The sequence below is a fragment of the Thermobia domestica genome, chromosome 16 (genome assembly GCF_964235325.1).
Source record: "Thermobia domestica chromosome 16, izTheDome1.hap1.1, whole genome shotgun sequence".
Classification (NCBI taxonomy): domain Eukaryota; kingdom Metazoa; phylum Arthropoda; class Insecta; order Zygentoma; family Lepismatidae; genus Thermobia; species Thermobia domestica.
Genome location: NC_137469.1, coordinates 28,086,547 through 28,112,523, shown reverse-complemented (window position 1 = coordinate 28,112,523; position 25,977 = coordinate 28,086,547). Strand labels below are relative to the sequence as shown.

Here is a 25,977-nt window from a genome sequence, read left to right as displayed (position 1 = left end):
AATCGTAAGAGAAGCACATTTTTCGATGTTTAAACTAAGTTTCCAAGAGTTACACCAGTTGAGAAGAATTGAAGTATCATGCTAAAGAGCAAGAGCATCGTACTCTGATTTAATTTGTCTGTAGAGTTTGCAATCATCAGTAAATAGAATAATATTGGCAGAGCTGTTTGTGAACAAAGAAGGCAGATCGTCTATGTATAATAAAAATAAAAGTGGACCCAGAACACTACCTTGAGGAACTCCAGAAGTTACAGGAATAAAGTTAGAAAAGTAACCTGAAACTGAAACTCGTTGTGTCCTATTACTGAGATATGTTTCTAGAAGACTGAGTAATTTACTACTAAGTAATTTTCTGTTCAGTCTAATATCTGTTCTCTCTAATGCCTGTTCTGTCTATTGAGCCAGCAGCATTTTACAGCTAATTTTTGATATTATCTTCTCTTTAGGCAAAACAAGAATTTTTTATCTGTTTAATCTTTCCAAGGAACGATATTTAGATTTTAGGGAAATTTAATTATAGTTTCTGTAATTATTTTCCTGACTGTTAGCGTATGGCTATTCGAGAATGCGTTACCCCCCCGCAGCGAACGCGACCTAGGTGGCTACTCGGTAATTGTACTTTCGCCAGAGATATAAATCATACTGTCAGGAACGCTGAAATGTTATACAAAAATGAAGGAGCCCTGAAAGCAACAATAATTGCAAGGGAAATAATTACCATTATATTTCCTTGAAATCGAAATCTCTCTTTTTACAAAGATTATCCTGTTCTGCCTAAAGATAAGATCAGAAATGTGTTGCGTATACCAGTATAATTATGGGAAGTTTACAGACTATTGTGAATTCAGTAACTTTTAACAGAGTGGCACTTCTTGTGTGCCACTTTATTATACTTTTTGTTTAATTATAACAGTAAAAATTAGGAAACAAATATTATCTTGTTACGTGTGACAATATATTCCGTTATGTACGATAGCTTATGAAATTTATTTTTAACTCCTGCTGCTTTTTGTAGGTATACGTTTATAGATATTTCAAGACGAACATCCGGAAGTTAAATGTGAACATTTTCCTTTTGAAGCTTGTTAGTTACTGGATTTGGATCAGTCTTCTTATTACGGCGACTGGGTTGATATGGCTCCTATGGCATACATCTCAGTATCCTTACACGTGTTCCATCATGTACATAGATAAGCATATATACGACAATGTAACAAAAACGTTTACGACAGGTAAGAGTTAGATAAAAATTCAGAGTTTTCTGGGAATAAATAAATGGGCTTTGGTGAGATCATTATGGAAACATACTTCACACGGTACTCTATTATTATTGTTATTATTATTATTAGTAGTAGTAGTATTAATATTAGTATTAATCAAACATTCAAAAATAGTATTGTGCACAGCTTGGCCATACTGCAACCCAGGGGCCCACCAGGAAGGTGCTTTCTAGGGGCCCACTGTACGTACTGCCCCTCCCTCGACAATAAAAGGGAGTCCGAGTGCCACTTGGATCGAGTGTTCATTTTTGCTCCAGAACTCCGTAACCAAGGAGAGACCAACAATTTTTAAAATTACTAAGAACATTTTCACAATAAAAGTTTAAAAAGCATGACATGAGTCACTCGTATATAATTCAGGGACCATTTTGAACATGTTAAGAAAGGAACCATCATAAAATTGTTCGATAAGGTCCCCTTGTATTTTCTCACTCCAGGAAAATTTTATAAGTTCGACTAACTTATTTATAACTGAGTTTGCGAGTGATCATAATATTTAGAAAAACAGCTGCGGCTGGTACTATATGTTGCATGGTTGTGCAACCGGATATTTTTTTGAATACCAAAGATATTTTAGGTATTAAAGTAGTGTATCAGTAAAAAATAAACCTTTGCTTTTGAGCGCGAAACAATATTGATGCATTTCTTTAAAAAATCAATAAAAAACTGAAAGAAAGAGAGAGATTTACATTTCCAGTTGCAGCGAGCGTTGCCACTGGAAGCAGTAACATTGAGCATATGGCAACGAGCTCCTATTTCTTAACATAAGGAAGTGGATTTATTCCTGCGTCGCTGCTATCCTCCCGTATTGCTCCCTTCCAGTTGCACCTTTTCCTGCCACTGGTATATAGTCAGCTTCTGTAATAGTTACGAATTCCTCCGCTTGGCAGCGCTTGACTCAATTGATAGAATGAGTGAGATATAGACGCTTGGAAGAAAGAAGTTATTCACAAAACAGAAACTCGCAAGAACAAATACGCGTCTGGTGGTAGCAGGGGCGGGTCCAGGCTGAATGTTTGGTGGAGGGCGGTCGTTCGAAGTCAATAGGTTTTATTTTACATTTATAATACAAAAGTGAAAAAGCTTGTTATAGGCTTTATTTCTAAAATAAAAAATATCCTATTCTGGGGAGAGGGCGATCGAGTCTCGAAGCAGAAAATGTCTTATCACTGGTCTAATTTCTAGCCCTGTGTCTTTCGTGCACATGATCCTATGTTCGATTTCCGGCGGAGAACATAAAAAATTAATCTCAAATCTTTCACTTTCAATGCTCATCTGTCTTCTTTAGCCTAAATTGCTGGAATGTTACACTAATATATATATATATATATATATATATATATATATATATATTCATTTTCGAAGGAAAAAATCTTAGATTTAATGCTTTTTTATAGTTGAGCTCCTCCGTGGCTAAGCGGTTAGCGTACGCGCCTTTGGCGCGAGAGACCCGGGTTCGATTCCCGGCGGGAGCTCATGTGGTTCGGATTCCACGTTAATCAGTAGGTCCACGTCTCATATAGCCTCGCTGCTGAAAGGGACGCTAAACTAAACTCAACTCCACTTTTTTATAGTAGAACAGCAGACAAAAAATACGTAGTTACTGAAAACGGACTTTTTGTCCCTTATATTCATACAAAGAAATATTAACAAAATGCATATTATCGGAGGAGAGAGGTGTTTCTGTATCCTAAAGAAAATAAGAAGAAAATATTTGCGGTAGGGATGCTTTCTATTCAGAAAAACTTGGCGAGAAGAATTTCAGATTTCAATGAAGTCAGGAAAATTTGAAGCTCGAAAAGAACGAAGAAAGATATTCCATTTTAAAATAATGCATAATTTACTTAATTAAATAATTTTGTTTAACTGCATGCATGAATATATGCAATTTTCTTGCTTTTTTCTTCTTTTCGGGTTAACGGTATCATTCATGGCTAACAGCACATGCTATATATTCGATTTATCTCTTGTTCAATAACATGAGTGAAGAAGTTTTGTATATAAATAGTGTATGAACGTACATTGATAGTGGTTGTTTGAAACAGAAAAGGAAATCTTATATTAAACCAATATTAGAGAATACACTTCAATCAATAAATATACAAATAGAGCTTAAAAGGACTTTCCTCTTCATATTTCCTGAATATGTTTTGGATAAGACTCAAGAATGCTGGGGGAAGGGAACACTTGCGCGTACCTACACACCTTTGATATTGCAACATTGCAACTGGTGCTTCTACAGACTACGAACCGCTACTGAGAAAAATGTAAGCAAAAGGCTAATACTCACCGCAAAAAAAAAAAAAAAAAAAAAAAAAAAGTCCTCTAGGAGGTATTTTCGGATAACATTATTTCCATCTTCAGCCTAGATACAATTCGAAAAGGATTTAAAACATGGGGAGAAATGCGGATGGGTAAAAATGATTAAAAAGGATTTAAAATATGTGAAACATAAAGGTTCTTGTCGGACATAAGCAAATATTAATGGTAACTCACTTGTCACCGTTCATGTTCTGTACACTGTTCACATTTTATACTCTCTGCCAGACTTTTTCCTTTCATAATTTGACAACACTGATCGCAAGAAAGAAACGTAATTAAAGGGTCCAGGATAAAAAGAAGGGATGTTCAATTTTTGGCAAAATTTAGATTTTCATGCCATCTTGTTCTTTCACGGACATGCGTGCAATACAGGTATAGTCAATGAATTATTATATACTAAATGAGTTAAAAAAATATATCACTCTTGCCCCAGAACCTGATATTTAACATTCTAATGTCGTCAAACTTGCTTAAGCAAGTGCACTTTTCCGTAAGCAATGTCAGATAGTCGTTTATACGACGTTGACTATCAGGTCAACAAAGTCAATGAACCTTTGTATGCCACTTGTTCTCCGTGCCCCATTCTCCCATACTTGATATAGATTCGAGAATAAAAGTACATTTGCAAAATTTTCGTTGTACAATAAAGTACTAGGTTAAATCGGTTGAGAACAGTTTGAATATGACACTATTATCAACACAATAATTTTATTGGTGTGATATACAAGATCTTTTCCTCTTTCTTAAAGGGAAATTGCCTATCTTGAAAGAAAAATTTCATGATCTGCAAGCTTTAAAGGTCTTATGTAGCCCAGATGCTCAAACCTTCTATAAAAAAAAAATATATGGAACCACCAAAGAAGTAATTAGCGGAGTAAAAGAGAATAAAAACAACAAAGAAAGAAAGCAATTTACTTTTAATAATATTGTTTATATTTAAAAAAAAACAATCGCCTCTTTTTTTCTATTGTTTTGCCTTCAACAGATCCCTTTTTCCTTAGTACAAACCAAACTCATGTCAGTTGTTTTCTATTATTTTCTTTACAATAATATACATTGAGCATAAGATTTTGTAACCTAGTTCCCAACTTAATAACAAACTTGTAAACCAAATTTCAAGCATTTTCCACGATTAGTTTAGGAAATAAAACGTTTTGAACTTTAAGAATCGTTTCCTGAAAAATTAGTAAAAAATGGACATCCCTCCTTTTTTTCCCTGGACTTTTCAATTGTAAAAGTACCTTCTAGGTTTATTGGTTCTGAAATTTGATATTTCTCAGAAGACACTGGGGTGAGAACTTTCCATACTTATCTTCTAGATCAGGGTTTCTCAACCTGGAGGTCGAGACCCCTAGAGAGGTCACGAGAAGGTTTCATAGGGGTCACGAAGACACGCGGAAGAGATAAACATAATTAGAATCTAATACCGGAAAATATTTTTAAATACTATTTTGAATGTTGTTCTGATAGGCATATTTTTAATTTTATACACACTGTTAAGGACAACAAAAAATAAGTGTACTAAACATTTTCAACAAGTGCAGAATTTTTTAAAAATCAATTCAAATGAATGAGGTACGATATGAAACTAATGAAAACTGCATATTGAAGTACCAGAAAAAATACAAATGCAACAGAACCTGCATATTGAAATACAATTAAAATTGAAAGCTAATGAAATACCTGAGCATGATGTTATTTCACTAGTGCGGTAATGTCCGGTTCAATCTTAGGAGACGCACATTATCAAGTTATTTAAAATACTCAATAACTTTTTTTAACAACTGTCCAAGTATTTTTAACCAAAATTAGATATCACTATATTTTGTTTATCATATGACACAAAATTAAGGAAGTTGTAAAGTTTTAAAATTCTCAAACGGCTTCCATTTTGAAACAGTATGTCGGATTGGATTCCATACTTGTCATATGAATGAACTGACCATTTTTTTAATCCATTCGCTTTTAGGGAAGTTACTGTATCCACTATATACAAGAAATGGATTCTACTATTATAGAAATAGATTAATATCATGAGATCTCCGCAATAGGTATATTGAAAATCCCACACAAGTTTGTTACAAACCATAAATTATAAGGGAAAAAATGAAAAAGGAAATTTTTGAGTTTTACGTCTCACGGTTATGCCGGTTAAGCTAAAGGAGACGGTGATGATGAGTAATGAATGAAATGGTGGAATGAAGAAAGTGGGAGGAAACGGGAGAACCCCGAGAAAACCCACGCACACGGTGTTTGTCCACCACAAAGTTCACTTGGCGCGGACTGTAAATTATAAGGGAGTCGCTGGCAAGGGAATATGATAAAATGGGGGTCGTGATAGAAATTAGGTTGAGAACCACTGTTTTAGATTAATGTAGTATCTGAAAATTCAATATTAAAGTCTGGGTACAAGACAATAATGTAAGTTGTCGACAGTTCAACTACAACTACAACTTGGAACTACCAGGCTAGTAGGCTTCTATATTGAAAGCTTTTTAGTTTCTTACTATGTTTTAGGAACGTCCTGCGTTTGATTTTCCGTATCATCCATCCATTTTTTTTTCTCTTAATACTACATAACTTCTAAAATCTTGCCTGAAATACAATCTGAACTGCCCGTTAGAGTATTTGGTAATTCTGAAAACTTACAAGCTTATACAAAGTGTTTCAAAACAACACCGACAACGTTTGGGACACCAAGATAAGACAAAAATTATAAACCAACCTGGGTGCACAAATGCTTCCTTTCGGAGTTATAGGCTGCCGAAAAAAAAAAATAAAAAATGAACTTTAAAGGTCCATAGCTTCAAAACTATAGGACCTACCGTACTCGGTCAAAATTTAATTTAGGAAGTAGTATGTGTTCTATCGAAATATCCTTGTTTCAAAATCCTAATTTACTCACGCAACAATTTTTACAGAGGAAGTTTGGCTACGAACATATAATTTGAAGTGCTCACCTATAAAAATTGTTGCGGAATTACCGCAGGATTCTGAAACATGAATATTCGGAAAGGGCACATACTAGTTCCTAAGTGAAGTCTTGACCTGACTACGGTAGGTCACATAGTTATGGAACTATGGCCTTTTAAAGTTCATTTTTTTTTATGTTTTCCGCAGCTTATAACTCCGAAAGCAAGCATCTGTGCACCCAGATTGGTCTATACTTTGTCTTATCTTCGTGTCAGAAATCACCTCCTAAATGTTGTCCGTGTTGTTTTGAAACACCCTGTATAAATAGAAAACATTTTAATTTTAGTTGTTATATGAAGTGATAAAGTTTAGCAAAATAAAAAGAAATAAAAAATTAAAATTCAGCGTGGTTTGTAATACATTTTGTTGTATGTATTTTAGTATCATGGATACCGCCAAGTAATAAAGGCTGCTTCATGTCGGTATGCGCATTTATTGTAAACATTCTTTGCACCAATACTTCATCCGATTGGATGCCTTTCACTATGGGCGATATTGTATATACTGTAGTAATGTTCTTCGTTTATAAGTATACTTTCATTATTCTGTTTGGAGAAACCACTTCAGTTCTGGAAGCTAAAATGGATACAGTGGCTAAATACGAAGACAAAATAAGTACGCTTTTGGTAAGTGTTGATAACACAATTTATGTATCATTTTTCTATAAGATGAAATAAAAATCTTCTAAAGTATGGTATTACAAAAAATACGAGGCGTATCCGAAAAGAAAGTATCGTTTCGCATTTCCGCCGCTGCTGCGCTGCGATCGGCATTCCGCGCATGCGCGCTAGTCGTTCTTGTTCGTCTGCTCTCAACTGAAGTCCTTTAGGTTGCTCTGCGTAGTATTGTCTATTTACAGTGCAAATTTAAAATGTCTAAGACAATGTGACTATCCCGCCGACTGTGAGATTCGTTCGGTAATTTGATTTTTAAACGCGAAGAATGTGAAACGGTCAGAAATTCATCGTCAAATTAAAGATGTTTATGGTGAAAAGGCAGTGACTGATGGAATGGTGAGAAAGTGGGTAAGGATATTTAATGAGGGTCGAACTAATGCCCACGATGAGCCGCGGGGTGGTCGGCCTTCTGTTGTCAAAGATGACTTGGTGAGGAAAATCGATGAAAAAAAAAATCCGTGAGAATAGACGTTTCACCACGACAACGCTTTCAGACGAATTCCCGACGAAGTGAAACTCGCTGTGCAGTAATGGTTCTCATCACTGGCGGCATCGTTCTATGAGGAAGGACTAGATAAGTTGATCCACTGCTACGACAAGTGCCTCAACAACGGTGGAAACTATGTGGAAAAGTAGTGTAAGATATGCTCTTTCTTGCGACAATATTTTTTTTTCAAAAAAAAAAAAATGTTTACTATAATTTTTCCAAAACGATATTTACTTTCCAGATACGCCTTGTAATAATAATAATAATAATAATAATAAAGCACCAGGCGTAAATCAAATTTGTAAGTATCAATTCAACTTCAATACTTTGTGTATATTCAAATTATAACCATAAACACACAAGATACTAGGAGATATAAAAAAATCATGCAATCATGTAGAAGGTGACAAACTTCGAACCCCTTCGGACATGCATTTTATAGTTTGGTCCTTGTACGCTAACCCTGCAAAGTCTGGACTCATTAGAATAACTCTTTTTATTATTATTATTATTATTATTATTATTATTATTATTATTATTATTATTATTATTATTATTATTATTATTGCAGGTAAATCACTGAAGGTGCGATGATTGCCAAACTTGAGGCACGCAGCGTCATTAAGTTCCTCCATCTTTAGGGGAAATCAGAAAAGCAGATCCACGAAGAGGTGAAAAAAGTCTGGGGATAAAAGCCAATCCTATGGGATGGTATCTAAGTGGAAACGGTAATTCCAAACTGGACACATGATCACCGCGGACACCTCTAGATCTGGAAGACCATCTTTTACTGATGGTGCTGCCTTGACAGAGAAAGTTGAGAAGATTATAATGGAAGACAAGAGGATAATCATTCAAAGTGTTAGATGTGCAATAGGTATGAGTTATGGGTCTGCCTGGAATACCATTCACAAGCAGTTGCAGCTTCAGAAAGTGTCAGCACGGTGGGTGCCACGACTCCTTATATCTTTCCAGATCAGACATCACGAGGATCTGCAAGAGAAATGTTGCATCGCTGTGAGGTGGATGAAGAGAAATTTTTCGGCAGACTAGTGACCATGGTTGAAGACTCGGTTTATCTTTATGACCTAGAAACAAAGGAAATGAGCAAACAATGAAAACACTCCTCCACCTCCAACTTTAAAAGGCATGGGTGCAGAAGTCTACCGCCAAGGTTGTTTTTCGTTTTCTGGAACTGTGAAGGGGTCATCATGACAAATTACCTACCAGAGGGGCAAACTATTACTAGTATCTATTATTTCCATCTCCTGACTAAGTTACGAGAAAAACTGAAGAAGAAACGTCTTGGATTGGTCACAAAAGGGCTGCTGCTGTCGGCAGACAATGCATCATGTCATTCCGTCCATACATCCATAATGAAGGCACTGGAATTATGGTATGAAATATTACCCGAACTCCATACTCACCAGACCTAGCATTAAGTGATTTCTTTGTCTTCCCAAAAATGAATCATCCACTTAGAGGATGCCATTTTGACAGTAGGGATGAGGTTAAGGGTTCATTTCTGAGGTTGAACTGTAGTTTCAAATCCAAACTGCAGATTTTTAGAAAAAAAAAAGTTTACGGAAAGTGAAGAACCACTGGCAAAAGTGGTGTGTCGCTAGGCACGTTGAGTACCTAGAGAAAGACTAATACCATCATGACATCAGAGTTGTCTAGAGTGGATTTATTCTAGATGATTGCACGAAGTTTTATTGATACCTCCTCGTACCTCCCACATAAATAAAATAAATTGTTACTTTTAATTTGCTTAAATTTAACTTTTAACTAATTTTTGACCTCTATTCTTACTGCATTAGTCGTCAGAGTAGAAACTTCAACTCCAGGAAAGTGTTGCTCTTTTAGATATTTGTAGCTTGTAACTATTTTGCATCTTCTTTCGCGAAACTAATTCTTATTTAAATTTCTGTGAATAACACTAAATAAAATTGAAGGACTCGGACAAGATAGTGCTATATTACGTTTTCAGTGGTTTCGAGATAAATGGGAATTAAATTTTCTTAAAAAAAATTCCATGGATAACACTTTCATTTTGTTGTTGTTGAAAAATGCTAAACGGAAGATCTCACGTTTCTTTTCTAGTAAAGTTCAAGTTTGAATGAATTTAAACATAGTTACTGAATTAATGCTTTCAAAAAGTACGGTAACCGTTGAAAATTGTAGCACAGCACTATATTGCTCCTAGGCTTTATTATATGTAAAAGATGGACTCGGTTTTAAAAAAAGTGATATACCACATTAGGATGATCTCGAGAAGAATTGTAATTAAGGTTCTAAGATATTCGATAATTACCAGTTTAATGCGTTTTTCGTTATATATCGCACACCCGGTGGAAGAGTGTTACAACTCAAAAAATGGAAATTTTGAGTTAGCATCGCTCAAAAGAGAATGAAGAAGAGAATATTACCTCTACCTGGTGTTTTTTTTTTTTTTTTTTTCATAAACGTAACTAAACAAATTAACCCCTAGATTACAGAAATACCAGTATTTCAAGGAGTGATTTTGGTAGAAGAACAAACTTTAACTCTTTAACTGGCAGGTTTTTATGGAAATGTGTACTCTCAAGTGGCAGACGTAGCACTACGTCGTAGCCACAAGGCTTGGAACTCCAAGTCAGACTGTCTGAATCGTCATTACCATCATCACTGTATTCATGTTCTGAACCTGAATTTCTGATATCTCTGTCTCACTTTCATTATCTATATTGAACCAGTCATCCATATCGTCATCTGAACCGTCATCTTCAAGCGGTCCACGCATTGTCTGTTCATCACAACATCTCTTCTTTCTTCTTCCTGATCGTGGACGCCATTCTTACTTTGTAGAACTATGAAACAATTATGTATATTTCACACAAACAACAGTAGCACACAACAATAAACAAACAAAAAAAACGTTACAAAGATATCCGCGCCTCGCCAAGACGTTTGCTACTGTTTCGAAACATTTTGAATTTTATTACAGCAGCAGCAATGTTCTTCTTACGATGAACAATTTGTCATTTGATATTCCAAAACCCAATGTCGTTTGCAAATTATGGACATTCAGAGCCGTTTATTAATTTGTTTCCCATTTAAATATAAGAAGAAAAGTTTTCAAGAGACACCTTTGTCATTGCCATTGAACATTAGTGACTTTATAGTCAAGACGTAGTACTACGTCGTAGCCATTTCCATTGCATATATGCCATGACGTAGTACTACGTCGTAGCCATTTCCATTGCATATATGCCATGACGTAGTACTACGTCGTAGCCATTTCCATTGCATATATGCCATGACGTAGTACTACGTCGTAGCCATTTCCATTGCATATATGCCATGACGTAGTACTACGTCTTAACCAGTTAAAGTGTTAAATGTCATGTTCCCACAAATGTGTAATTGTGCTCTTATGCGGGTGTGCGATATGTTCTTGGTAGATATTTAAATTTGAATGTTTAAAATGAAACAAATATATATACAGGGTATTTTAAAACAACACCGACAACGTTGGGAGGTGATTCCTGACATCAAGATAAAACAAAAAGCATAGACTAACTGGGGTGCACAAATGCTTCCTTTCAAAGTTATAGCCTGAGGTCCATACCTCCAAAACTATGGGACCTACCGTAGTCGGGTCAAGAATTAATTTAGGAACTAGTATGTGCCCAATCCAAATATCCAAGTTTCAGAATTCTACGGTACTTTCGCATCAATTTTTATAGAAGTAGTTGGTGAGTATTTCAAATTATATCCTCGTAGCCAAACTCCTAAAAAAAAATTGTTGCGTAAGTACCGCAGGATTCTGAAACATGTATTTTTGGAAAGCGCACATACTAGTTCCTAAGTGAAATCTTGACCCGACTAAGGTAGGTACCATAAGTTTTGGAGTTTTGGATTTTTAAAGTTCATTTTTTCATGTTTTACCAGCTTATAGCTCTGCAGAGAAGCATTTGTGCACCCAGGTTGGTCTATACTTTTTGGCTTATCTTCATATCAAACGTTATCTGTGTTGTTTTGAACACCCTGTATATATATATATATATATATATATATATATATATATATATATATATATATGAGTGTGTGCGTTGTACGTCCCAGCTTAGAGTCCCTATCTTCACCTATGCCTGTGGCGATAGTTTACAAGATGGTGGCAGTTCAACTGTTAACTTTGTTTTCTGTTTTAGAATATACAAAGTTCACGCTTCCAGGTTTTCCGCTATGTGACTTTTTCATGTAGAGGTATACGAAGGTAACAGTTTGTCTACCCTTAATGCCAATAACACTGCAAGAACTGAAAAAACGTATCACTGCTGCTGTAACAGACATTGAAGGAAACATGCTATTGTGAACGAACTTGTTTACAGTTTGGACGTGTGCCGTGTGACCAACAGCAAACAAATTTAACATCTGTAGAATGTACCTGAAATTTGGTGATTGTATGTATCTTTTCATGTAGCACCATCTTTGTAGGTACTTTTAAATGCACAGTGCTTTGTAAACCGATGTATCTTTATGGTATTCGTGTATACCTATTAGAGAAAAATAGTACCAGTTCGTGTTGATTTTTTTGTTCTTTATTCTACAGACATATTTGACAGATCTTGACTTATCTCCGGCCTTACTCCGAAATGTTTGGGTTTATGTTAAGTTGCTCTGGGTCAGACAGTCAGGGACATTTTATCCTAATTTAATGTTGGAGGCTCCTGCGTCTATGCAAATGGATTTGAAGTATCACGTATACGGAAAACTGTTAAGGAAGGTAATGTGCTCTTATATTCAGTATTAGTTTTTTTTTTTTTTTTTTTTTTTAATTTTCATTAAGTAAAATATACCTGTCAAATGTCTTCCATTCTTATTTTCAGGACCTCAATCACATTTATCAAAATGTGAAATCTTTAGTATACTTTGAATGAAGCTAACGCTATTGTTTAGAAAGATGAAGAATGATTACAGCCAATATTCAACAAAGATACCAAATTAACCATTTTTTCTGTATTTATATTGTTTATTTATTATGTAGTTGGTATAAGAAGCATTATCATAAAAGTGTTCACAATCAATTCTTCTCTACTTGTACTATCTTCATTAGAAATGCAAGGGCTCAAAAAATTCTTTGTTTGAAACAAAAACTAAGTTTCTTCCAAGACTCTTTTTGCCTGGGAAATTTTGGACTCTTTGGAACATTTCATCTTTAAGAACCTGACATGCTAAAAAATAATACAAAATTTACCACTTTTCTTTTGCTTGTTTTTAGAATTTTTAGTGTTGCCAGAATAACGTTTCTCCCAAAATCTAATTTAAGGCAGCGACTAGAGGAATGAACTCAACTGTATTTGATTACGTATCATGTTGTTTTGATATCCTGTAAACTACTTTTTAAATAATAGTTGCATTTAGTTTGTAATAAACAAAAAAGTTTTAACATACAGTTATTAAAATTAAATAATAATGTTATTTGAAAAAGTAGTTCACAGGATTCCAAGACAACATGATAAGTAATCAAATGCAGTTGAGTTCGTTCCTCTGGTCGCTGCCTTAAACTTAGATTTTTAGAGAAAATGTTATTCTGGCAACATTGTAATTTCTATAGATGGCAACACTGAAAATTCTTTAGGTTTATATTTTCTGTTGTAGAATAACATTATCTATGATTGTGCTAAGTTAAATTTCAATATCTCTTTTCACTGATGAATAAACAAGCAAAAGAAAAATGGTAAATTTTGCATTGTTTTTAGTATGTCAGACTCTTAATGAAGAAATCACAATATGTTCTACATTTCTGTCTCCATTATAACACGAAAAAAAAAAAAATAATTACTGCATTCTGAAGAAAGAAAAAATGAGAAGTTCAGAAGTTTAATAGGAAGTATAATTAAGAATAATCCATCTCTTAGTACGGAAGAACAAAAGCAAATCGGTGGACACAATATCTTTTCTAGTCCGAACGAGTTGTTTGTAGAGTTATTAGGGTGATATTCTATGACAAAAACAATTAAGGTGAAAATGATTTAAAAATATAAGCAATAGTTGTTCTGAAAATGTAAGAGATTTAATGAAACAAAAGTATCATTTATGCTTAACTAAAATTTATTTATTTTTGAACTAAACACATCTGTTATATACAAGGTTAGGCTGAACAAGTGTAAGTATCAGTATACAGGGTGATACATAAGTGTCATAATATTTTGGAAACAGATTCCTGACATCAAAATAAGAAAAAAAAAATCATAATGTACCTGTGCTCAAAAGTGGATAGTTTCAGAATTATAGGATGCTGAAAACGTAAAATAAATAAACTTTAAAAGCTCCACTATTAAGTGACCTATTGTAGTCAGGTCAAGACATCACTGAGGAACTGGTATGTGACCTGTACAAATATCCATCTTTCAGAACCTCTGGTAATTTCACAATCATTTTTAGAGAGGTTGTTTGGGAGTACTTGATCACTCTCCACCTACCTCTCTAAAAATTGGAATACAAGTACTGGAGCATTCTTAAACATAGATATTTGGATAGTTTATATACCAGTTCCTTAATGATGTCTTAACTCAGCTACGATAGGTCCCATAGTAGTGGAGCTATGAACTTCTAAAGTTCACTTATTTTACGTTTTCGGCACCCTGTAACTCCGAAACTATCCACTTTTGAGTATAGGTCCATATGAACTTTTTTCTTATTTTGATATTAGGAATTTGTTTCCAAAATATTGTGACACTTTTATGTAACACACTCTGCATGGGCGGCGATTAGGGGGGCGCAAGAGGGGGCAGTTGCCCCCTCCCCCCTTAGTTTTTGAAGTGACGCCCTAATTTATATAATTTCATTTGGAAATGTAAACACTGTGTCCACCCAATTTGAACAAAAGATCTCTGACTTTTCCCTGACTTTTCATGACGAAAGTTCCAGATTTCCCTGACCCCTGAATAACTTTAAAATATAGAAAAAAGAAAGAAACCACAGCCTCCACACTCCCCATAGTTAGCCTTGTTCTCTTCCGCTTCTGTCTTTTCTATTTTCAATTTTTTTTTCCCAAAGGAATGTAAATTTACAAAAATATGCATTAGGTCGATACAAAAATATGCATTAGGCCTACATATTACACAAAATGTAAAGTTACAAACGAAAGTGTGCAGTATACAGAGTACTTAAGATATGAAAGAAAAAATTACACATTATAATACCAATTACACATCATTATAATATTGCCTATAGAAATAAACAGTTCATATATGATTTTACTGATTATTTAAAAAACACACACACATTATGTAACACATATTTTTGCTGGTGCAGTTGTTAAATGCAACCCATTTAGAAATTTGTTTTCATCCTTTCTCGCATAGTTTTCTTCTCATTGATTTGAATATCCTTCTTGTCGTCTCCGCACGGACTTCGTGGACACGAAATGTGAATCCCCGCCATTTTGTATGGGGTCAACATAGGAACTTGAAACTTTCGACGAAATATTTATCTTGTCGAGTCCTTTCCAACGATATATTACTCGACCATCTTTGTCATTTAAAATTTTCAAGTTGACCCCACGTACCCCTATATGGGGGTGTCTGGGGCGGACCTTTTATAGCTCAAAATTCAAGCCCCTTAAAATAATGATGGACGTGTTTTTACGTTTTCTCATATTCGCAGTTGATTCGAAGATACACGGGGTGGTAACGGACTTTATGGACACCCTGTATAGATTGAGTATAAATGCCCAAATAAATATTCGGTTAAACTAAACAAATAAAGTAACCGCATAATCTCACCAAATAAATATGATATTCTTGACCAACTTTAAAAAAAAAAAAAAAAAAAAAAAAAAAAAAAAAAAAAAAAAAAAAAAAGCTCATCACTGACTCACAATATAGAATTTTCTTTCGTTACAAGTATGTGTACTTTCTTTGGTAGACTCTGTGTGTATATATTTGTTCTAATAATTTTGTTTTCAGAACTTTGTATTTGGTGCGACGCACATTGGCTTCATTCGGCAAATATGCATGAAACTAACACGCTTCGTGTATTTCCCTGGAGACTACATTGTGAAAAAGGGTGATCTCGATGAATCTTGTTATTTTATAAAATCTGGTCGTGTGGAAGTAATAAACCCAAAAGATGACGGTGGAGGAAAGATTTTAGATATATTAACTGATGGGAGCTCCTTTGGAATGGTAAGTAGATTGTGTTAAGGTAGCTTTAAACGGAAGTATTTGTGAGTGTTTCAGGTAGTCAGTTATGCGTTGTAGATCAAGTGGCCAATACACTTGTCTTTTGTGTGTGGCATAGAAGATACATATTCGGTTTCCGGTGAGAACTCATCAGATTATGATACTACGTTAGGCTATAGGACTATATTTCATATAAAGTCAATACTGAACCAGTTGAGAATGCTCCAAGAGCATTGCCAGAACCAACTTAAAAAGAATGGAGAGATGGAGCGGGAAGGATAACTATGGTTGTTCCTACATGTAAAATTAAATATTTTTATCCATACATTCTTCACTTTCTCGCAAAACTTCGCAAAATATCATCTCTCTATGACTTACGGTTCCCGAGATATGGCTCCTTAAATCTCCCGAAATTCGAAATTTTCTGGGCAATATCTGAGGAACAATAGCCAGTTGTCCAGTGGCCACCGGTCACTATTTGGTACCAAAATGTTTCCCATCCTCTTAGGTATTGATTGACACCAATGTGATCTCTCTATGACTTACGGTTCCCGAGATATGGCTCCATAAATCTTCCGAAATCGGTACTAATTTTTGGCCAATATCTCGGAAACGATAAGTCATAGAGAGATGATATTGGTGTTAATCAATACCAAAGAGGATGGTAAACATTTTGGTACCGATATTAACTGGTGGCCATTGGCCAAACAAGTGGCAAATTGGACAATAACCACCGGTTACTATTAAATAGCAAAATCTTCACCATCCTCTTAGGTATCGAGCAACACCAATATCGTCTCTCTATAGCTTATGGTTCCCGATATATATCTCCTTAAATCTCCAAAAATCGGCCATTTTTTGGCCAATATCTCGGGAACGGTAAGAGTGACGTGAAACATTTCATCACTTTTGCAGATAGTTTTTGGTGCTCTATCAAATGGAAGGCTCAAAATTAAAAAAAAAAAATCGCAAGTAACAGACAGACAGACACACACACACACAGACAGACATAGAGAATTCAAAAACGAACTTAAGTTAGTTGAAAAGGGCACTAAAACGGCGAGATATGAGTATATGAATCAAATAGCTGTAGTACATGAAAAGCGTATAAATTGTGCAAGTATACGACCTTACATAATGTGCATGGTCATTATAAGCTTAATTTTACTTTGACTTTCGTTTCCAGATACAAGGTTACTTTCCCGAAGCAAGACATTATTACTCGTTTAGAGCAAAAACATATATTGATATAGTAGTTCTGGAACAGTCTTCGTGGAAATATTTGCTGGCGTACTATCCTGAAGACAAAGACAAAATTGAAGAAAAACTATCTTCATCAACTGAAAAGTATTATTAGTTTTGTCGATCCATAGGAAAGACAGAATTTTATTTGTTTTATTATTTTGTATTATTCTTTACTATTAGTATAAGGTTAGTACTAGCAAATAATAAAATATGTTTTTGTTCTTGATTTTTTTTTTTTTTTTTTTTTTTGTTACGAAATCCTGATAAACTGACTAAACGAAAAGCTAAGCTGACGTGACTCAATTGAAGTACGACAGGTAGCAAACGTTTACGATAAGGAATTTCTACGGCAAGTGTTCCTAAATATTAAATAATAATAATAATAATATTTCATGAGGGTCTTCTTGACATAGGATTTCACAAAGGTATTTGAAATGTTAAAAATCTCACCTGCCAAGCAAATTGAAAGAATTAGCAATATATCTAATGCATATTAAAATGGAATGACATGTTTTTCTGTTATGGAAAAATAAGCTGACGTGACTCGTTTGAAGCACAATAGGTAGCAGACGTTTACGATAAGGAATTTCTGCGGCAAGTGTTCCGAAATACTAAATAATGAAAAAAAAAAAAAAAAAAAAATCATGAGGAGCTTCTTAACATACATTTTCACTAAGGTATTTGAAATATTAAAAATCTTACCTGCCCAGCAAATTGAAAGAAGTTAGGATTATATCTAATGCATATTAAAATGAAATCACATTTTTTTTTTCTGTTATGGAGATCATAAGGCTATTGCACACATGCTAGATAGACAATGAAAATTTATTTGAGGCAAGAAAAATGATTAAGATATATTACCATATTATCAAAATTATAAATATCACAAGAAGATAAATTGAAAACAATTTCTTAATTATGTATACGAATATCTCTTATTATACACTAAACATTTTCAAAATTGCCAAACAAAGCTCATAATATTAGCTACAGAATTTAGTGCTAGAACCATAAGATTAATAGAAGTTGTATAATTATTTGAAACTTGTCTCCTCTGTAATTGAATTCTTTAAAACAACGTAGAAAATAAATAAAAATAAATAACTATTGTTACGTACGCTGAATATTCTTGCATTTGTTTTGAGGTCCAAAATGAAGTTTAAAGTTTATTGATATATTTCAAAGTAGTTTAGGTAAAATATTTCACTTTGAAGACTTGTAATTCAAAATGTGTAAATTTTTAGTTCTGTCTCTTGTATTAATTATTGTTGCATCAAATATTGTACTATAGTGCATAACGATAAAGTATTCAGTACAATATCTAAAACGAAATTTAATTTTGCTCAATATATGGAACAGTTTAGGAACTCGTTAAGCTGGTCTATACCATAGAAAATGAATAACTAAAGATTGTTTTTTTAAGTTCAGCTTTGAATTTATTTTCTCTTATGAAAATAACCAACGAGTTCTATTTTACTTTGCTTACTTTTATCTTTTAAGAATTTAGTCAACAACTTAGTATTTATTGTACTTAGTATTCTCACTTGCATAATTAGTCATAATTTTAGATGTTCTAATACGTTACAAATGTATTTTACAAGATTATAGTTTCGTAAGTGTGTTTTTGTTAAGCCAACTCTGTTGTAATTTGAGCTTGTTTTTAAATATTGACAATTTGTGTTAGTTACTCATCAAATTTTACCTACTCTCTTGCTTAGAAAAGAAACTTTGAAAGCACTGCTTTTAAAAAAAAATATTGTTTAATAATACACTCATTAAAATGTATTGTCTTCTAGATTGTGCTTCTGTAAAATGCTATATTACTGTTCGCTAATATTCAATATTGTTTCAGCAGTTTGTTGAACTTACTATAATCTTTATGGGAAATAAAAAAAATCACACTTTTCATTGTATTAACTTTCTTCATTACATTTATTTATTTATTTTGTATTTTTTTTCCGCTGTAACAATTACGAACTCTTCAATGTTGCTATAAGAGAACTTACAATTGGGACTGGATAATTATCTTCTAGGGTTGACAGATCTTCGGCTGCTACCTGAAATATCTGGATTCGAAATGTGGTTTACGTGTCCAGGGTGCACCGCTGCACACGCCATAGGCTAAAATAATGCTTTCTAATTGTTTACATTCATTTTTGTTTAGTCTGTACAAACAATAACATGCAGTTATATGCTCAAATATGAATATAGGCTATGGTTCTGGTCTTATTTCAGTATAATTGGAAATAATACAGGTTTTATGTTTCAATTAATTTGCCACAGTAGTTTTAAATTGGCAAATTGCCTACACACTGGCGACATCTATTGGGATCAGGCAGTACGAGTAACGACATCTTTTAATGTGACTGCTTACTATTAAGAATTTGTGTGAAGCACAGACTGGCACATTTCTATTTTATAATTAGGATAAGCAAAAAACAAACAAACAAAACAAACAAACTTTTTTTTTTAGTTGTCAGCTCATTTAGAGAAGAATGCCCTTTCTTCGGACTTGTGATATATGGAATAATCAAGAGAGATAGAGATTATTTGTAATAGTCTATGTTCATTTATCATTTGTCTATCTACTATCTGATAGATATGTAGTCTCTATTCTAACATTTTGTTTCATTGTTATTATCAAAAGGAATATTTTAATCCTTTCCGGACCACTGGTTTCAGTGTCAAGCCATATATTTAACTTTTTTTTTCTGAATGCAGCCCACTGAGTTTAGAACGAAACTACCTTTTAGTATGAATTTTGCAAGCCATCTAGGAACAGAAGTTTAAATTATTTCCAGGATTTTCATTCGCGCTCAAATTGTATAGCCAATTGACGTTCAAAGTGTGTTGTTTGTAGCAGCTTTCTTGCGTCATCGGAGAAATTAAACTGTTTTACCCCTTTCAGGATAAATGTTTCAGGAGGGAAGGTAATATATGAATATTTTATTCTATATTATTGATACTGTAAGTGTTTCTGTCGAATTATCTATCTTAGATATGTTATGATATGACTGTTGTAATGCATTTCTAATTCATAAAAAACTGTGAGAAGCCATTCTCTTTGAAACAGTTCCGACTGGCTGTATTTCTGGGATGATTGGAACACTAATATCACCAAACTACCGGAAAGAAGAGCAAAAGCAACGTCGCAGTAAACATAAGCCATCTGCTCCACTTGAAACAAAAGCTTCACAAATGCCAGTTAGAGGAGCATCTCGCAGATGTGCATTCTATAACACTGCACAGGAGCCTCATCAAATGCGAACAACGTGCAATACCTGCAATATTGGACTCGGTATAACAAAATCCACCGTAAGAACTGCTTTGACCAGTACCATCATAAGAAACTGCAATGCTAGACATAGCGTGGTGGTTGCAAGATGAACCACAACATTTGGTTCCTGTAAATGTTGCTCCAATAGATCACAATTATTGTGATATTACTGCTTTTCTATCAGTATAATCAAATATTTAGCAATATGTTCGCTTTAGTGTATTAAAAATGTAATAACAATTATTGCCCAGTGGTTTCAGAATGAAATCACAACATTTGACAACACTGTAGTTATTGCTCCAAAATTTTATTGTAATATTCTTTCTTTTAGTATCATAATAAACATATGTTTCATAAAAGGTTTTCTTTCCCTTCATAAATTCATTCTTTGGGAAGCAAAGGGTTAACTCCATTTTCTTCTGCAATTATTTAAGAACTATAAGGAAATCAAGAAGAAATATTTAGAGAGTTTCGAAATGTGCTGTTGGAGGAAGATGGAGAAGATAAAATGGAAACAAAGAGCAACAAACGAAGATGTTTTAAAACGGATAGGAGAGAAGAGGACACTTCTAGCAAACATCCTTCGTAGAAAGGCCAACTGGAGTGCACACATCTTGCGAAGAAAGTGTCCTCTTCATACCGCTATAGAAGGAAAGGTGGAAGGAAAACGAGGAATAGGAAGAAGAAGAATACAACTGATCGATGATTTGAGAAAATAGAAGAAAATATTGGGAGTTAAAAGAGGATGCTGAAGATTGAGAAATATGGATGAAACATTTCCAGGTCCAAATCTAAAATTGGAAAGAAAAGAAAAGAAAAAAAAATCATTAGTGCCAGAACCTGCCTAAAGGCAAAATACTTAATAATAATAATAATAATAATAATAATAATAATAATAATAATAATAATAATAATAATAATAATAATAAGAAGAAGAAGAAGAAGAAGAAGAATAGTAATAAGGAAATACAGACAAAGAATATACATATTTAGTTTAAATAAAATGAGCGTTTTTTTTTATTTAATAACAGGTTTATTTACAATATTTATTAAGATCATATAATACATTCATTACATTCTTCGTAAACCTAAGTCTATATCCATTTTGACTCACATTGACTTCATTTATTACAATATATACAAATGCTACAGTAAATCCGTCTCTAATACATACACTGGGTCATTGAAAATATTGATAAAACTCGAAAGGATCTCTAACAGCAAGGAGGCAAACAAAGGATAAGAATTAATAAATATCGGTTGAGAAAGACTTTCTCAAGGAACAAGTTAACAAGTCTCACAGAAACTTCTTAGACTGTTAATTACTGTTTGCTCAGTGTGACAAAATACTCAATTATCATTTTCTGTTTGTACAGTGTGGCAAATTCACAATATTTGTTACTATGAGCACATTACAAAACAGTAACAGTTGTCCATACAGCGTGAACTTCGCAAACTTTTTAGTGTTCCACGTGACTATTCCGTTCCGTTTACCTTTTCCATTAAAATATGGTTTAAAAAAAAAAATGAGCAAAGAGTTCTACCTAATGGATTAAGTTGGCAGTGTGAAGCCTGTGTACCGGTATACTTCGGCAATATCACAGGAAAGTGCAATACAGAGAACCCACATCTCCGATAAAAGTGTGCAAAACAAAATGGAAGAACTTTTATTTATGCCATTTTAAAGTTATGATGTCATTATCTTTACATCACAGTGTGTTGATATAAATCTATAAGGATTCTCTTTTCATTTACTGTAAATTTTGTCAATGTTACAATAAATTTTAACTGTTGTTGGATTTGCTGTGACAACGTTTGAAATTCCATTTAAGTCCATGTCTCACATTGCTCTGATACTACAAAGAAATTATGAAGCACAAATACGTACGCTGATCAATAAAGACTGGTCATCAGTGTTTAAAAAGTGAATACAATGGCAAGGGACAGAAAACGAAACACGTCTATGTAGTGGGTGAAGTGACGAATAGATCGAGCAAATTTGAAGGCCATGACGTCAGAAATATGACCTTGGCAGCCGTTCAAGCACATGTAGTTTCAGTTTCGCATAAGGCAACATGGAAGTGACACGCGAAGAACGGTACAGAAATTATGTTGACTATCTTGCAAAGATCAACGTTCCGTGTGCACTCCATCCTGCATATAGCCCCTGATTTGGCCCCTTGTGATTTCTTTCTTTTCCAACTTTGAAGAAACACCTCCGGGCACGGCGTTTCGCATTTTGAGGGCCAGTGGTGAAAGCTGCGGATGTGATTTTGAAGGATCTGTCCAAAAATGGCTTCCAGCATGTCTTTGATGACTGGCAGAAACGTTGGGATAAGTTCATTTCATGTAGTGGGGACTATTTTGAAAAAGACCATCAACATTTGGAGGACTATGATCATTATTTATTGATCAGCCCTCGTATAACAAACAGCTACACAGAAGAAATTGTGAAATCAGGTACGAATACTTGAACAATGTGCTACTTATTCTAAGTTTTGCAAGTACGGATAGGTTTAAATAATTACAAACTACTTTAGCGTCATTTACAGATCATAAAATATTTAAATTACCAATTCTTTTGCCATTAGAAAATTTCCTTCACCCTTTCTGACACTTGAACAAATCGCTAAGTTGATTTACTGGCCGATAAGTTTAATAGAAGTCAAGATTTTTCTTTTATCTAAACAGCGCACCATTAATCAACCCTGTGTTATCACTAAAACAGTTCCATAATTATGCCCTATACACAGTCTTCCAGTCAATACTAAGTTCCACTGACAATACAGGCAAGATGTCTTCTGTTAAAATACTAACAACAATAATAATAGTTCATTATGACTTGTACTTTTAAAACGTTTAAAACATTGTTTCAAATTGACTAAAAGGTAATTACTTCTTTTAAGTGGTCAACAGGAATATGGCGTTAATGTGAAATTCTTTCTTTTGTTTCCACTTGAAGTTTCTTCATCAAGAAACGTATCCTTCTCACAGTAGTACCAACTGAAACATAAAAAATCAGATACATCAGTCTTATTGTTAAATAACAAGGAAAATTCGAAACGTAAAAGTTTTTTTTTTTTTTTTTTTTTTTTTTTTTTTTTTTTAACTACCTTATCCGTACGATATTCAGCGCTGTATTTATTATGTCCATCTTATCTTCATGGTTTATAGAAAACCATTGTCGAATTCCAATTTTTGGGGGAGTGTTAGAAAATCAGAAAGCATTTTTTGAAGTTCACTAGATACCGGTATTATAAGTATGCAGCTAATATTGTGTATATATATACAGGGTGCACAACACTACCCTGGGAGGTGATTCCTCACACCGAGATAAGACAAAAAGTATAGACCAACTTTGGTGCACAAATGCTTCTTTTCGGAGTTATAGGCTGCTGAAAACATAAAAAAATTAATTGTAGAGGTCCATAGCTCCAACTATGGGATCTACCGTAGTCAGGTCAAGACATCATTTAGGAACTAGTATGTGTCCTATCCAAACATCCATGTTTCAGAATCCTGCTGTGCTTCCGCAACAATTTTTATAGAGGTAGTTATTGCTCGTAGCTAAATCCACTCTATAAAAATTGTTGCGTGAGTACCTTAGGATTCTGGTACATATATTTTTGAATAGCGCACATAGTTCCTAAGTGAAGTCTTAACCCGACTACGGTAGGTCCGATTGTTTTTGAGCTATGAACCTTTAAAGTTAGTTTTTTCATGTTTTCGGCAGCCTATAACTCCGAAAGGAAGCATTTCTGCACCCAAGTTGGTCCATAATTTTTTATCTTATCTTGGTGTCAGGAATCACCTCCCAAACGTTGTCGGTGTTGTTTCGAAACACCCTGTATATGGAAAAATATGACATGTTTTCAAGAGAGTGGATCAAACTATCCAGCAATCTTTAAAATAGGGAAGTGTTGAACGGAATTGTCGAGAATATGCACACAGTTACATCTATAGTCTAGTGAAAGATACCAATATCTTCACTACCAATTCTTCTGTGGAGTTTTATATTATTATTATTATTATTATTATTATTATTATTATTTGAATAGTTTTAGAAAGAACATTCTTTTCTATCAAGGTAATAACTGGTAAATCCTTTTTTGATTTTCTTTCTTTCTTTCTTTCTTTCTTTCTTTCTTTCTTTCTTTCTTTTCTTTTCTTTTTTCTTTTTTTTTTGTATTGATAATGAGAAGAAAACATTGTGATAACATCTACACAGTACACAATAGCAGTATGTATTGGGCATGAAAGTAATTCATACTAAAAAATGCAACTTGTAAAATATATGTTAAGACATAACCAACTGCGTGTAAAATCTTTAACATAAACCTACATATAATGTATTTGTGATTTATAATAATAATAATAATAATAATAATAATAATAATAATAATAATAATAATAATAATAATAATAATAATAATAATAATAATAAAATCTATTATAATACTGCCGTCGTAAGCGAAAAGACCTTAACTCCACATTTTTCGAAAACCGAGATATTGCTATGGGAATGTTCATAGTACAATTCTGCATCTATCTAAAGTGAAATTGACGTGGTTGGACCAATAGGTAGGGGGTAATGACGTCATGAGTGTTTACCTTATATTCAAAACTGTAACTGAAAGTAAGCAAAAAGACCTTAAGTGGCAATTCATAAGCAAAAATATTTAACTGTATTACAACACAAATTTTAGATCGTGAAAATGTATTTAATAAAGTTTTACTGAAATACAACAAATTTGAACGTACAGCCTAAGCCAAAACGCGTTTTGCTTATTTTCTCGAAAGTATGTGAAATGGAGATAAGGTATTTTCGCTTAGCAGGGCAGAATAGTGAAACCAATTAGTTTTTATAATGACTCTATACAGCACTGAGCATTATTGCTCGGCTGAGGTGTTGACTGCTATAGTCTGTCTAAATTGTACCTAATTATTATTAAATTCTTCAGGATTGTTAAATTCTAAAAGTTTGCGCCACATCTTAGGGGACTGTGTGACACACCAGTATGTCACGGCACATCAGTTGAGAACCACTGGTCTAGTGGTTAGAACGTTGAGTTCACGTCTGTGTGGTTCCGTTTCGATGTTCGGCCGGTGCAACCTGAGCAACCAGCGTCATGATTCAAGCTGGGAACTCACGTAAATGAAAGGTGTGGCTGTCATTAGGTCCAGAAAGCTTTTGATACGCTTGTAAGGGGCAAGGCGACGCAATCGCAGATACATGTTCGTCGCTAGACCGGACATAGTTCCACTGGTCGCTAACAGTGGCGTTCGAGCAGGGTTAACTCCGTGAAGAACTGTTATGGCAGTAGTTACAATTGGGTTGATTAAAGAATAAAGAATTAACAGACAAGGTCACAAATCCACATTTAGAGATTTCTTTGAATTAATCATATGAAATTTCTTTGAATTAGTCGTACAAAGTTTCCTTGAATTAATTGTACGAAGTTTCACTGAATTAATCGTACGAAGTTTCTTTGAATTAATCATAGAAGTTTCTTTGAATTAATCCTACAAATTCATAACCCTGGTA

General features: G+C 33.9%; 2 protein-coding genes across 3 annotated transcripts in view; one reads left to right on the top strand and one right to left on the bottom strand.

Annotated features, from left to right (window-relative positions):
* The first annotated feature begins 1,021 nt into the window (after positions 1 to 1,021).
* On the top strand, positions 1,022 to 17,381 carry LOC145672955 (cyclic nucleotide-gated channel rod photoreceptor subunit alpha-like). The gene is made up of 5 exons (XM_081742209.1): positions 1,022 to 1,232; positions 6,957 to 7,201; positions 12,334 to 12,507; positions 15,695 to 15,913; positions 17,097 to 17,381. Exons 1-5 carry the CDS (start codon positions 1,181 to 1,183, stop codon positions 17,265 to 17,267), a joined length of 861 nt encoding a protein of 286 aa, XP_081598335.1. The 5' UTR covers positions 1,022 to 1,180; the 3' UTR covers positions 17,268 to 17,381.
* A 4,061-nt stretch (positions 17,382 to 21,442) lies between these two features.
* Positions 21,443 to 25,977, bottom strand: part of LOC145672954 (pancreatic lipase-related protein 3-like) — a 175,085-nt gene continuing 170,550 nt past the window's right edge. For both annotated transcript variants that reach the window (XM_081742208.1, XM_081742207.1), the window contains exon 9: positions 21,443 to 23,435. In XM_081742208.1, the coding sequence (XP_081598334.1) occupies positions 23,342 to 23,435 (94 nt within the window). In that variant the 3' untranslated portion in view covers positions 21,443 to 23,341. The remainder of the gene's footprint in view (positions 23,436 to 25,977) is intronic.

Coding starts and splice junctions, on each gene's coding strand:
- LOC145672955 (XM_081742209.1), top strand. CDS start 1,181: ATGTACATAGATAAGCATATATACGACAATGTAACAAAAACGTTTACG. Junction 7,202..12,333: donor ACAAAATAAGTACGCTTTTG/GTAAGTGTTGAT, acceptor TTTATTCTACAG/ACATATTTGACAGATCTTGA. Junction 15,914..17,096: donor ATGGGAGCTCCTTTGGAATG/GTAAGTAGATTG, acceptor TTTCGTTTCCAG/ATACAAGGTTACTTTCCCGA.